We start from the raw sequence: 13,603 nt of genomic DNA on the forward strand, positions 1-13,603 counted from the left end.
GCACCCTTTCAATCTATCAATTCTACAACTGACCCCCTTTATTGGGTACACATCTGGCGTGAACGCTTCCTACTGTGCAAATGACCGGTTCAGGCTGAATATGCTACTTACCAGTATGCATCTGTTCTTGGCATGTAGGGCTGCTAACATTCATATCTATTGCATAGATCGCCGCCTAGTGTTGGGTCCGGATGATTGCACATTGTTGTCCTGGAAGAGTCTTCGAAGTATCACGAGATAGGTGGCTCCTCCCCTGGACTACAGTGCGCATGGGCATCGGCTCCATCCCCAGATTGTTTTTAGCCATTGTGGCAGAGATGGAGTGAAATAGTGTAAAGGATGTCCATGCTAATGATGAATGCAAGAGAGTGTCTGCAGCCGCTACGGGCACCGGGGAGGAGGGCGGGCGATATGAATGTTAGCAGCCCTACATGCCAAGAACAGATGCATACTGGTAAGTAGCATATTCAGTTCGAGGCATGTGGGCTGCTAAATTCATATCTATTGCATAGAATACATAGCAGTCCCTCCATTAAGGGCGGTTGCCCGTGCCAGCTGCAGAAGCTTGAAAAAGTGTTTTGAGAACAGCCTGTCCTACAGCTGCTTGCTGTTTGGAATGCACATCTACACAGTAATGTTTGGTAAACGTGTGTGGTGTAGCCCAAGTGGCTGCTCTACAAATGTCTTCCAAGGGAATGTTCCCCAGGAACGCCATGGAGGCCCCCAATTTGCGTGTGGAGTGCGCCTTTGGGGGTATTGTTAAAGTGCGTTTATCTTTTTGATAACAGATTTGCATGCACTTAACGATCCATCTGGCTATTCCTGCTTTGGAAATGGGGTTGCCTTTGTGCTGTGGTGAGAAGGCAACAAAAAGTTGTTGTGTCTTTCTAAAGTGTTGAGTTCTGTCAATGTAGTACATTAGCGCCCTCCTAACGTCTAATGTATGAAGCATTCTTTCTGCTACCGTTTGTGGGTTTTGGAAAATTGCAGGCAGGTCAATAGTTTGGTTGATATGAAACTGTGACACCACCTTTGGAAGGAATGTAGGGTTAGTGCGGAGCACTACCCTGTTGGAATGTATTTGGATGAATGGCTCTTGGATTGTGAGCGCTTGCAGCTCGCTAACACGTCTGAGCGATGTGATAGCAATGAGAAAAGCCACTTTCCACGTCAGAAATTGAATTTCGCAGGAGTGCAGTGGCTCGAAAGGTGGGCCCATCAGCCTAGTGAGGACTACATTGAGGTTCCACACTGGAGCTGGTGGTGTTCTTGGAGGAATGACTCGCTTCAGTCCCTCTAGGAAGGCTTTAATGGCAGGCACCCTGAAAACAGAGAGGTGCTGCCAATTCTGGAGATAAGCCGCTATGGCGGATAGATGTATCCGAATGGAGGCGTATGCTAGATTGCATTTGTAAAGATGTAACAAATAGCAGATGATGTTAGGAATGGATGCATCCAGCGGGTTGATATTGTTGTCAGTACAGTAAATGACAAACCGCTTCCATTTCGCTGCATAGCAAGCCCTGGTCGTGGGCTTCCTTGCCTCGCGGATGATGTCCATGCATTCTGGAGGCAGGTTGAAGTAGCCAAATTCTAAGACCTCAGGAGCCAGATCGCCAGATTGAGCTGTTGCGGATCTGGATGCTGAATGTCGCCATGGTTCTGCGTCAAGAGCCTGGATGTGAGATGCAGCCTTTGATGCGGTACCACGGAAAGTTCTAGAAACGTGGTGTACCATGGTTGGCGTGCCCATGTTGGAGCAACCAGGATGAGAGTCATCGAGTGTTGCTTTAGCTTTCTTGCCACCAGCGGAATGAGAGGCGCTGGGGGAAAAGCGTACGCAAATTTGCCTGACCAGTTCATCCATATCGCATTCCCTTGCGATTCCGGGTGAGGGAACCTGGCGGCAAAGCTTTGGCATTTTGCGTTTTCCCTTGTGGCAAACAGGTCTCTCTCTGGATGACCCCACTGCTGGAAGTACGGGTGGAGTACTGATGGATGTATCTCCCACTCGTGCATTTGATGGCTGTATCTGCTGAGCAGATCCGCCATCTGATTGTCCTTGCCCGGGAGGTGTTCTGCCATGAGGAAGATGTTCCTCTGAATGGCCCACTTCCACATGCTCTGAGCCAGATGAGACAGCTGTGGTGAGTGAGTACCGCCCTGCTTTTGGATGTAGTACATGGCTGTCATGTTGTCCGTCCGGATCAACACAACCTTGTTGCACAGATGTACTTTGAAGGACTTGAGTGCCATGAAGATTGCCATCAATTCTAGGTAGTTGATGTGCAATCGTTGTTGCTGGGTTGACCACAGTCCCTGCACCGTGTAGTGGAGCACATGCGCTCCCCACCCTTGGAGAGATGCGTCCGTTGTCAGGACAATCTGTGGCACAGGCTCTTGGAACGGTCGTCCCTTGCAAAGGTTGTGTGGATTCCACCAATGCAGAGAGTTGTATGCCCGACCGGTCACCAACACTAGGTCTGTCAGTTGTCCCTGAGCCTGTGTCCATTGATTTGCCAAGCATTCTTGGAGGGGACGCATGTGCAACCTTGCGTGCGGGACTATGAAGATGCAGGAGGCCATCATGCCTATCAACTGCATGAACACTCTCGCTGGCAGGGACTGTTGCGGTCTGAACCTCTGGATCAGCGACTGAATGCTGTTGATTCTGACTGTGTTTGGTTGAGCCATAGCAGTCAGGGTGTTTATTGTCGCGCCCAGATACTGCCGCACATGGGCTGGCTGAAGGTGCGACTTTGGGTAGTTTAGGGAGAACCCCAGGCTGTGAAGGAGTTGAATAGTGTGGGACATGTGTGAGGCGCACTGTCTTTCCGACTTTGCTTGAACGAGCCAGTCGTCGAGGTACGGGTAGACATGTATGCTTTGTCTCCTGAGGTGCGCTGCCACTGTCGCCAGACACTTTGTAAACACTCTGGGGGCAGTAGTCACCCCGAAGGGTAGGACTTTGAACTGATAGTGCTTGTTGAGAATGGTGAACCTGAGGTATTTTCTGTGGGACGGGTGGAGCGGGATGTGGAAGTAAGCATCCTTGAGGTCCAAGGTTGCTAGGAAATCCCCTTGGTTGAGAAGGGGAAGGATTTGTTGCAGTGTTAGCATGTGAAAATGTTCTGACAGTATATACATGTTGAGAGGGCGTAGATCCAGAATGGGGCTGAGGGATCCGTCCTTCTTTGGGATGAGGAAGTACAGGGAATAGACCCCTGTTCCTTCCTCTTCCACTGGCACGAGTTCGATTGCTCCTTTTTGCAGCATTACTAGCACCTCCTGCTGCAATAAGGGCAAGTGCTCTGCCGACATAGGACGGTGTTTTGGGGGAATATTGGGAGGAGTGGATATTAACTCCAAACAATAACCGTACTGAATTAGTTTTCTCACCCACCTGTCTGTGGTGATGGATGACCAGACCGGCAGACACTGCTGGAGTCTTCCCCCGACAGGTGTTGGATGGTCGGGGGGCAGTGACAGGGAGTCACTGTTTGTTTGTGGCAGAGGAACGTGAGTTGTTGTTTCCCCTGCCTCTGCCTTTGGCACTGTTACCTCTGTAACCCCCTTTACCTTGTTTGGGGTACGAGGATTGCGCACCACCTCTTGCGAATTGTGTTTGTTGTCCCAAGTGTGCTCTGGTAACACTACGCGCACCTGAGCGACGAAAAGTGTTGCCCCTGAACTGTTGAGATTGGAGAGCCCCCATGGACTTAGTAGTCTCGTTGTCCTTCTTAATCTTTTCAAGTGTGGTGTCTACATCAGGGCCAAACAGTCTGTCAGGATTGACGGGCTGGTTGAGGATTGTAGTTTGGATGTCAGGCTTAAAACCAGATATACGAAGCCAGGCTTGGCGCCTTAGCATGACGCTAGCGTTAATCCCCCTAGCCGCTGCGTCTGCGACATCAAGTGCACACTTAATTGCAGCATTTGATATAAGCTTCCCCTCTTGAATGAGCATTTTGCCTGCTTCTTTATACTCATCAGGTAGATGTTGAAGGAGCTGTTCTAGGGTGTCGTAATGCGCCCTATCGTAACGTGCCAGCAGTGCTTGTGTGTTTGCTATACGCCATACATTGGCAGCCTGCGCAGCCACCCGCTTGCCAGAAGCCTCAAGCACTTTCGACTCCTTGTCTGGGGGAGGAGCTTCACCCGTCGTTTGGGAGTTGGCCCTTTTGTGGGCATTTGCGACCACCAATGAGTCCAAAGGCAACTGTCCCCGAATATATGCAGGGTCTCCAGGTGCTGGCCTGTACTTTTTCTCAATACGTTGGTTTACCACCCTTGCTCGTGTTGGTTCCTTAAAGATCTCTGGTGCATGTTTAAGGACACCTTTCAGCATGGGGAGTGTTTTGACTGTTCTTTCTGAGACAGAGAAAGTGTCAAACAGGAAATCTTCCTCCACCGGGTCAGAGTGCATGTCCACATTATGATTTGCAGCTGCCCGTTCTATTAAAGCAGTGAATGCTGCTGAGTCCTCAGTAGGTGACGTACGTGACCCAAAAACCTGAGGGTCCTGCACCACTTGATGGCTGTCCTGGTCCCCAGCGTCGACATATGGGTCCTGGTGTACATCAGGGTCATTTCCAGTAGGGAAGTTATATTGGTTATCTTGTTCATCATCCTCGCCCCCTGATTGGTGGGGGGAAGGTGTTGGACTCCTCCTTGGTGGAGACTGAATAGGTTCAACAAGTGGAGTTATGTCCTGTGCCGGCCTTTTCTTTTTCAGTGGAATAACAAATGATTCCAATGGTTGGGAAGTGATCTTTCTTTTATAAAGTGTCAATTTCCCCGTGTGGGCATCGATGTAATGCTCCGAATTGTCCTCGGACGCAGTTGGCCGAGGCAAATTGGGACTGGGCGTCGAAGATTCCGGCGTTTCGGTGTTCTTTGAGACCGTTTTGGCCACAAACGCCTTCGGCGCCACTTTTGGTGGTAGAACGTAGAGAAGCTTGGAGGACGACTTTGCAGGTCTCGGATCCGACGGTGCGGTAGACGCCGACGTCAGGGCTTTCTCCCGAATTCTCTTGAGGGAGTCGGTGACCTGTTTCGTAAAGGAAGCCGAGGGTTTGGCAGCCGACGCTTCATGTTCGTCCGCTTCGGAGGACCTCGGCGTAGCAGAAGTGGCCACCGATGATTCCTGGCCTTCCACGGGACGCTGCCCTGTGGTAGTTTTAGGCGCCGACGCCGTCGATGCCGTTCCGGCATCCTTGTGCCGATGAGTAGTGGCTCTGGCTGTCGGATCCTGGGCCTTAGTGGACTTGGCTTCGACCGTGCGTTTGGTGGTAGACGCTGCAGACGTCGAGGTAGGATGGACGACCTTTTTGGAGGACGTGTCCTTGGCCACCGTTTGAGGCGCCGGTGAGTCGACAGTCTTCTTTGACTCCGTGTGGCCCGAAGGCGACGGAGTTGAAGACGGAGCAGGCTTCGTTGGCTTGGACGGGACGTCGGCCATTTTAGATGTTGTCGAAGCCGTAAGTTTCGGTTTCGGTTTTGCCGAGTCGGCGGCCATTTTAGGAGCTGTGGAGACCGAAGGTTTCGGTTTCGTTTTTGGCGTGATGTCGGCCATCTTAGGTGTTGTTGACAGCAATGGTTGCGGTTTTCGGTTTCGATACACGCAACGGTGGCTCCTCCGGTGTATCCGTGGCCGGGCCCGAAGGCGGGGCTGGGGATATCGGTGCAGGGTCGTGGGTATGGCCGAGTGGCGATCCCGTGACCTGAGCCTGAGTCGAGTAACGTTCGGGGCATAGCTCTTCCTCTGAGCTATCTTCCGCGGCCCCATAGACTTCTTCGTCGTCCCCTACCTCCTCGACGTATTCAAGGTCTTGGCTCTGTCCTTCGATGTATTCTTCTGGATCCGCCTCGACCTCCGTCGATGGTGGTGAGATTTGAAGATGATGGCTGTGGCCTTCTTCTGCGGGGTCGTCGAATATGTCGTCGGGTGCCGGGGCTGCGTGCAGGGCTTCAAGTCGCGCCGCGCGCCGATGCTTGAGCGTCTTCTTTGACCTGAATTTGGAGCAGGCCATGCAGTTGTCCTCGTCGTGTTCCGGCGATAGACATTTATTACAGACTGGATGCACGTCGATGTGTGGGTATTTAGACCCACACACGGGGCAGCGCTTGAACGGACTCCGTTCCATGATGAAGTCGCCGGGGTCTTGCTGCGAGTACAGGGCCTCGATGCGCGAAGAGTAAACCACTCCGCAGAAGTCCGACCCGAAGAGTCAGACGAAAGTCGGGACCGATCGCAAACAATACCGACGCGAATACCGAAGGCCTTTTGGCCTTAAGAAGTACGTTTCTTTCGATTCCGACAAGGAGCCGTCGAAATCACATCCGAACCCAATGGCGGGAAAAAACAATCTGGGGACGGAGCCGATGCCCATGCGCACTGTAGTCCAGGGGAGGAGCCACCTATCTCGTGATACTTCGAAGACTCTTCCAGGACAACAATGTGCAATCATCCGGACCAAACACTAGGCGGCGATCTATGCAATAGATATGAATTTAGCAGCCCACATGCCTCGAACATTATCTTTCGACCATCGCCAGGATCATAATACAGCTCTGGCTGATTTCCGAACTGCTTGCAGGTTTCTTGTTATTGGTGCTCCTCTTGCAGCACCCATGCTGGGCTCCCGAGCAGGCCTGACAATCAGGGATAGGAACTCAATGTTTTCCTCTATCTGTGAAGCGGTGTTCTTAGCCAGATTTGGGTTTGAATCGACGTCTTTGCTACCTGGAGTTTCATCCTCCATTGCCACCATTTTAAGCCTTTAAATCATAGCTTCATATAGGATAAATTAATCATGCTATACCATTCTGGAATCAATGCCCTAGGTGGCCATATTACCTCAGTGGTTAGCCACATCCCTAACTTTTTCAATAATGGTCTTACTATTATTAATATGAAAATGTATTGGTCTACATTTGTCTGAATACTTTTAGTAGTTGTATTTGAGGACAGAAAATTACCTCTGGCACAAGATGGACTAAAGGGTCCAAAAATCTGTTCTTGTCTTGACTTTCCTTGAGTCATTACTAGAAAATGTTCAACAATGTGGCATATGAAAGAAACGGGACTTAATAGTTCTTGTTCCTTTCATAAGCCCTTGCCTTTTGTCCTGCAGTGGTTCAATTATTGTCTTTGTTTGTCCTTCATCTGTTTTGATATTGACTCAAATCCCAGTACTCCACAGTTGTGTACATGTGTTTTTAAATATCTCCACTAATTGACTTAATGTGACTAGCACCTATGGCATGCTAAACTTGATATCAGTGAACTGGCTGCAACTGAGAATAAAATGGTGTGTACACATGTGTAATGGTTCAATCTCTTCTAACGTATTAATTAATTCATGCTGACTGTGTGTACAAGTTAGGCATTTCTACAGTGCCCAGATCAAATTTATATGATTTTTCCCTCAAGTTATTTCCAACCAGGAACTGAGCAAGCTTCACGAGGAGGATGAGCAATGTTCCCGCTTTACATTGGCAAGCTTCCTTTCCAAATCAGAATCAAGTTCCACATTCTGCCCTTTGCTCAAAATAGGGTGTGTTTTAAGAGAAATGAAGACCTTATAAATAAGTATAAATATTTACTTCATTTGGAACCTCATGTTTGGTGGTTTGACCCTTCTAGCCCTAGACCCTTCTAGCCCAAACATCCTATAGCCTAAAAATAAAAGATGTCTCACAGGCATCATGGAGGGAACCACCCGTTATAAAACATGACCTGAATTTGAAAGGGAACAAAGGAAAGTCATTGCAAGTGAACAGCCACAATAGTAGCTTTGGTGGGGCCAGGCGTTTCTAAGGTTTGTGATCTAAACTCATAAACAGGATGACGTACTCTAGGGAAGGTGATATCAGCTAGTGATGTTGTGGCATTTGCTCCATTAAGAAAGAAGAGGTCAGGCCTTCTGTTATTTTAAAACATGTTTCAACAAGAGAGTGTGGTCCTAAAAAGCATCGGTTTTGAGCACAGAGACAGCTCTCCTCATCTTGTGACAGTCCTGAAAATGAATAATTTGTAGTGGTTATAGCATTGAGGGCCACATGCTTGGTATAAGAATTTAGCGATTACCAAATATCGATTTTTATCGAATCGCTATTCGGTAATCGCAAAATGGTATGTATTTAGCAATTGCCAAAGATTTTACGATTCCTTATTATTACCTAATAGTGATCCGGGAAATAGCGAATCGCTATTAGGTAATATTACTACATTCGTTCCTATAGGCCGAAATGCCCATAGTTGAAATGGTTTTACATTCACTAATTTGCGATTTATCTAATTGATAATCACAAATTAGCAAATGCAAAGCCATGGGTGCCAGGGGGCCTAAGGCCCCCCTGAAGCACGCCTAATAAACATAAAGGTGCACATGTAAAGCATGTGTGCTACATGGCACTTTGAAAATTGCAGTTTTGTGCATTTTCAAAGTTTGCACATGGTTACCTTCAACTTGAAGTTGATGGCAATAGCGCTTCCGAAATGCACAGTTCGCATTTAGGAAAGGCTTATTACATGTGCATTAGGGAAACGCAAATTGCAACTTTCTGTTTGCGTTTGCAATTAAGGTAATAGCTCAAAATTATGATGACCTAAATTGCGAATCCCAAAGCCTTTCATGCATTCAGAAAGGCCATTTTGCATTGGCAAACAGGCGGATTTAGCGATTTGCACCGTTTGCTAATCCAAAATACTTTGATACATGTGGCCCTGACTTAATAAATGGCAGTCTTGTCTCTTTATGATATACAGTGAGACATAAGAAAATCACAATGTTCCTTAATCTCGGTTTATTAAACAGTATTTGTTATGAAATGGAAAGCAAGGGTGATATTAAAAGGAAACTTAAATAGAAAGAGCAATAAAGTTGCCATGTTAGTAAGATCAAGAAATCTCAAATGCTTAGTAAGAGATGATGCACTTTATTGCTCATCACTGTATTTTGCATATGTTAGCACAAATTCAAAGACAGGCAGCAGCATCCGGCGGCATCCCGCTTCTCTGCTGATGATAAAGCAAGAAGCCCATGCCCATGACTCTCTGGAAAGTGAGCCTTAATACCTGACATACAAAAGTCCTATTTACCAATGGTTGAAGGACATCAGCAGATGTGAGCGGGCTTCCACTGGGCTAGCCCATCATCAGGCAAACTCTGCCCAGCTCCTGTTGGTCATGCTTCTCATCAAATCATCCCAATCTGGAGAAAATGTCATGAGGATCTTAACATTCATCTATAAGACCTCCTCTGGTCTACAATCAGAAAGTTTTTTAGTGCACACATATACAATAGGAAACTAAGATTCAGAGGAGGGAGCATGCAAATTTAAACAAAAAGTTCACATAAAGTGGAGGGTGCTATTCGGGGAACCACCAATGTTATGCTTCGATACCCTCTTTGGACCAGTCTAATATTCCAGGTTTGAATTCATAGCCCTTTTAATGTATGCAGTACTGGGACAATCGGAAGTCTCACGAGCACATATAGCCTTGCCTAGGTGTACAGCATCGTTAAGTGGAGATGAAGTAAACCCCAACAACAGCTGATTGGCAAATAGTCAGGAGGGAGTGCCAAATGTTTGCTGTACAGAGCACAGCAAGCACTATTTGGCCCCCTTGTACCACGCATGAGATGGAACAGTGTGCTCGTTTCGTAGACACATCCATTAAGTTTTGAGCACCACTGGTAGTGGTAAGCAGCGATTTCTGCAATGGGAAACAGCCTTTACAACAAGGCCTGAGCCATATCTGCTGTTTCCCCACAAACTGAACCACGCTCACGTTAACCACGCATATGCCTTAACCACGCATGTGTCAGTGCGCAGTCTAGATGTACGGATGTGCGATGAGAAGAACAGGAAGGATCAGTAGAGAAAGCTCTGGGGCATGGTCTGGTAAGTGGGACTGGGGCTAGATTTTAGGGGGGGGTAGATTTTAGGGCTGGAGGCTGGTTTTAGGGCTCAGAGAGGTCGAGTAGTTTTTAGGGTTGGGGCCGGGTTTTAAGACTCAGGGTGGGGGGCAGAGTAGTTTTATAGGGTGGTGGTTAGTTTTTAGAGCTCAGGGCAGGGGTGCTGGGGTTGGGGTAGTTTGTAGGGCTGGGAAATGTGATTTAGGGCTCAGGACGGGGCCTGTTGTCGGTGTAGTTTTTAGGGCTTGGGGGCCGAGATTTAGAGCTCAGGACGGGGGGCTGGATTCGGAGTAATTTTTAGAATGTGGGGCGAGTTTTAGGGCTCTGGGTGGGGGGGCTGAAGTCGGGGTAGTTCTTAGGACATGGGGGCGAGTTTTAGGACTCATGACTGCAGGGCTGGGTCGAAGTAGCATTTTGGGCTGGGTGCTGGGTTTTAGGGCTCATGGAGGGGAGTCAGGGTCGTTTTTAGGGCAGGGGCGGCTAGATAGAATGGATGGGCCAGGTTTTAGGATTCAGGGCGGGGGGGCTGGGGTGTGATCTTCACCATGCATATCCCTTTACCAATCATGCCTTTACAACGTAATTGTGTGGTAAAGGCTTGCATAGTTAAGGAATGCGTGGTTAAGGTCCATTTGTTGTTGGGACTGCGTTGTTGAGGCATGCATGGTTTATCCATGTGTGCTTCTGTCATACAACCTTTTACAATGAGAAGTAGGCTGCCTCACCAAAGGGAGAGTGAAGACATAGTTAAGAGGAGTCTAAATACGTTGCATAGCTTTATCAAAATGATGCAGCGCGGGCAGAGTATTACTGGTGAAAACAGCCAATCTGCCTTCTATGCAGCAATATCCCACGCAGTCCAAAAGGGTCAGATTGACACCAGACTTTCCACATACAATAAATTTACGTACAATGACTCCAAAGGTAATACATCTACATAGTCAGCGATAAACCTGAAAATTTGGCATGGATTGGCACTCCTGGATTTTCTCAGGGCAATGCTGATCTTTAATGGTGGCCCAGCTTCTTATCAGACATGAGAGTGTGTGTATCATCATAAATAGAGCTGTGATATTCTTATTGTGTTATTGAGAAGGAGAGTGGCCTACCTTGAATTTAAAGATCACAGGATAGAAAACACTTGCAGGTTGATGGTTGTAGCCACCAGTAGCAGCTGCCACCACAGTAATGATGTTGTCCTGGGTAGCATTGGGCTGGGGTTTAAAAATAAAATAAAATAACATACAAAGAGTTACCTTCTGCTCACCTTCACGTTGACAGCTGCCTTGTTGCTCCTCTCATTCCGGAAGTGGATGGGCTTCACTGCACAGGCTCCCCACCCAATCCAGATGCTGCTCTCATGCTATACCTATGGAGACTGCAGCTTTTCTGCAATACAGCTGTGGGAGGAGAAACATAAGTGTGCATGTCTGTTTGGTCGGCCTAAGACGGCTGGCCAAACTGACATGCGCACTTATAAGTGCCTACCTCTCCTCCCTACTGCTGACGTTATGATTGTCAGCATGGCCCTGCTTCCTTCCTAACCACGGCTTGGCTGCCACTAAGGTAAGAAAAAGAAAATGGCAAAAAAATGGTTTTATTATTATTTTATTTTTCAGTGGGGTGATGCTCCTCCACCATAGCAGAGGAGCTGCCACTGCTAGCCACCCACAAAGGTTGGCTTTATATGAACAACCTTGTGCGTTTCCTCCATACTACCCTGCTCTCTTATAACCCCCTTGCAGAATAGCAGTGAAATTAGTCTATGATGTGAGTAGAAAAACCATGAATGAATACAATTTTGTATTGAGGCATCTTCTGAAAATATACCCTTTCTGGAGGAATAATCTGGTCAGTTTTACTGTCTCTAGGGATTCAATAAATTCCATTGTCAAAGCGCAATGAACATCAACACGCTTGCTGCGCCCATTGTTTTATTTTACCACAATGAAGAACCAACATGTAATAAAATGTCCTTATCAAAGAAGAGCTCACCCACCTGATAAATGATTCCCAGTCTGCTTCCCTTCTGGGAGTTTGGGCAGATTTCCAAGTGCTCCTCTTTTCTTCTGCCCACGGCCTCGAGAGTCCCAGCTCCTCTTCTGCGTCTTCATCTTGCAGATCTTTTCACTGTACATCTTTGCCAAGAATTGCACTTTGTTGATAATCTTCTCCGAGTTCTGCACTAGGCAGCTGTCCCCTTCTTCACTGATGCCCAAACTTGAGAGTCCAACAGCTGGGCAGCAGGATGAATGGCTGCTATTAAAAGGGCCATCCTTGGATGGTGAGACTGGAATGGTATCTTCAGCGATGAGCAATATGTTTTCAGTTACATCGGTTGTCTGCTGGATACAGTGGCTGTCTAGCTCATCTATAGTCCCATCTTTTGGAGGGGGCCCTTTAGGCGAGGCAGTTTTAGGAGCGTCAAGGTCTGATTCCTCCACAATGATTAGCTCATCATGCAACTGGCTATCCTGCTGGAACTCTGGAGATCTCCCACCCCCCTTTCCCCTTTTGGGGACACTACAACCTTTCTGTGTCCTCCCTATGATTTGTTCCTTCTCTTTCCACTCTTTCCGGATGTCAGCACAAGACCTGTATTCTTCAAGCTCCTGCGTGCTGTTGAAGGAGTGGTTGGGAGCCTCCCGGTCAGACAGCAACACATCAATGGGCTTTTCCTCATCGATCGGTGAGGACATCCTATTGGAGTGGCACATCTTTGCGTTGTGGTAAGAGAAACATACTGCTGTGGGTGGTAAAGAACAGTCTTCCCCACGCTGACACCTGCCTGCTTCTCTGTCTTTGCGGTTCTCTTGCTGCAGAAGGTAATTGAACCTCAGGATTGAATCCTTCACCACTCCGGTGGGAACATAGGAGATGCTCTCTTTCTTGTCCAGATACAGACTGCTGGTGTCAGCTGTTTCATAATAATGTTTTATTTTTTCAATTAGCAACCTGTCATCTGGGGTCAGGGTGGAATCCCTCTTTGATTGGGGCACTTGGCTATGCTTTTCTACTGAACTACTTTTAGGTAATTCATCGCCTTGCAACCAGCAGGACTGACTCTGAACTACCATTGCTGGCTGTTGTATACAATTATTGTCTACATCACCAGGTGGCGAAGGATCTTGAATTACGTCAGCACAACTAGAGTCTACTGCACAGTGCTCTGTGTCAATCTCAACATTTGATGGCTCTTGCTTGCTGCTGGGGAAGACGTCTTCATCTCCAGGATCTACAAGGTCTTCGGTTTCATCCTGATCGAGATCCTCCAGAACTTGCAGTGGGGATGGACCACTCTCCTGCCGGTGTTCTTCTTCTTCGGAAGACTCGCTTATGGATGGATGACTACATGCTGGGAGTGTGGCAGAGACTTCTTCCAAGGTTTTGTTTTCAGAGTCTTCAACCAGGGACCCGTCTGTTGTCTCCAAAGTCTGATTGTGGACCTCCTGCAATTCTTCCTGGAAAGTCTTTGATTCTGTGAGCTCCTCACGCTCATCTGGAGTTTCCTGGCAGGGAGATTCGAAGATTGGCAGATCCTGCAGCCAAATAAAAAAGCACAGGGTAAGTCACAGATTAACAGCTGCGGAATGGGCTGCTTTTTGAAACGTCAGGAAAGGGAAAATCTTTCTTTTGTCACTACATAACATTTGAGATTCACGTATAATAATGGAAGT

General features: G+C 47.8%; 1 protein-coding gene across 1 annotated transcript in view; it reads right to left on the minus strand.

Moving 5' to 3' along the window:
- The window catches only part of PLEKHG2 (pleckstrin homology and RhoGEF domain containing G2), a 458,610-nt gene that overhangs the window by 22,022 nt on the left and 422,985 nt on the right, over window positions 1-13,603 (minus strand). Inside the window, exon 18 of the mRNA XM_078661322.1 lies at window positions 11,926-13,465. Within this exon, the coding sequence (XP_078517448.1) occupies window positions 11,926-13,465 (1,540 nt within the window). The remainder of the gene's footprint in view (window positions 1-11,925; window positions 13,466-13,603) is intronic.

Source organism: Lissotriton helveticus, chromosome 9 (genome assembly GCF_964261635.1).
Source record: "Lissotriton helveticus chromosome 9, aLisHel1.1, whole genome shotgun sequence".
Classification (NCBI taxonomy): Eukaryota; Metazoa; Chordata; class Amphibia; order Caudata; family Salamandridae; genus Lissotriton; species Lissotriton helveticus.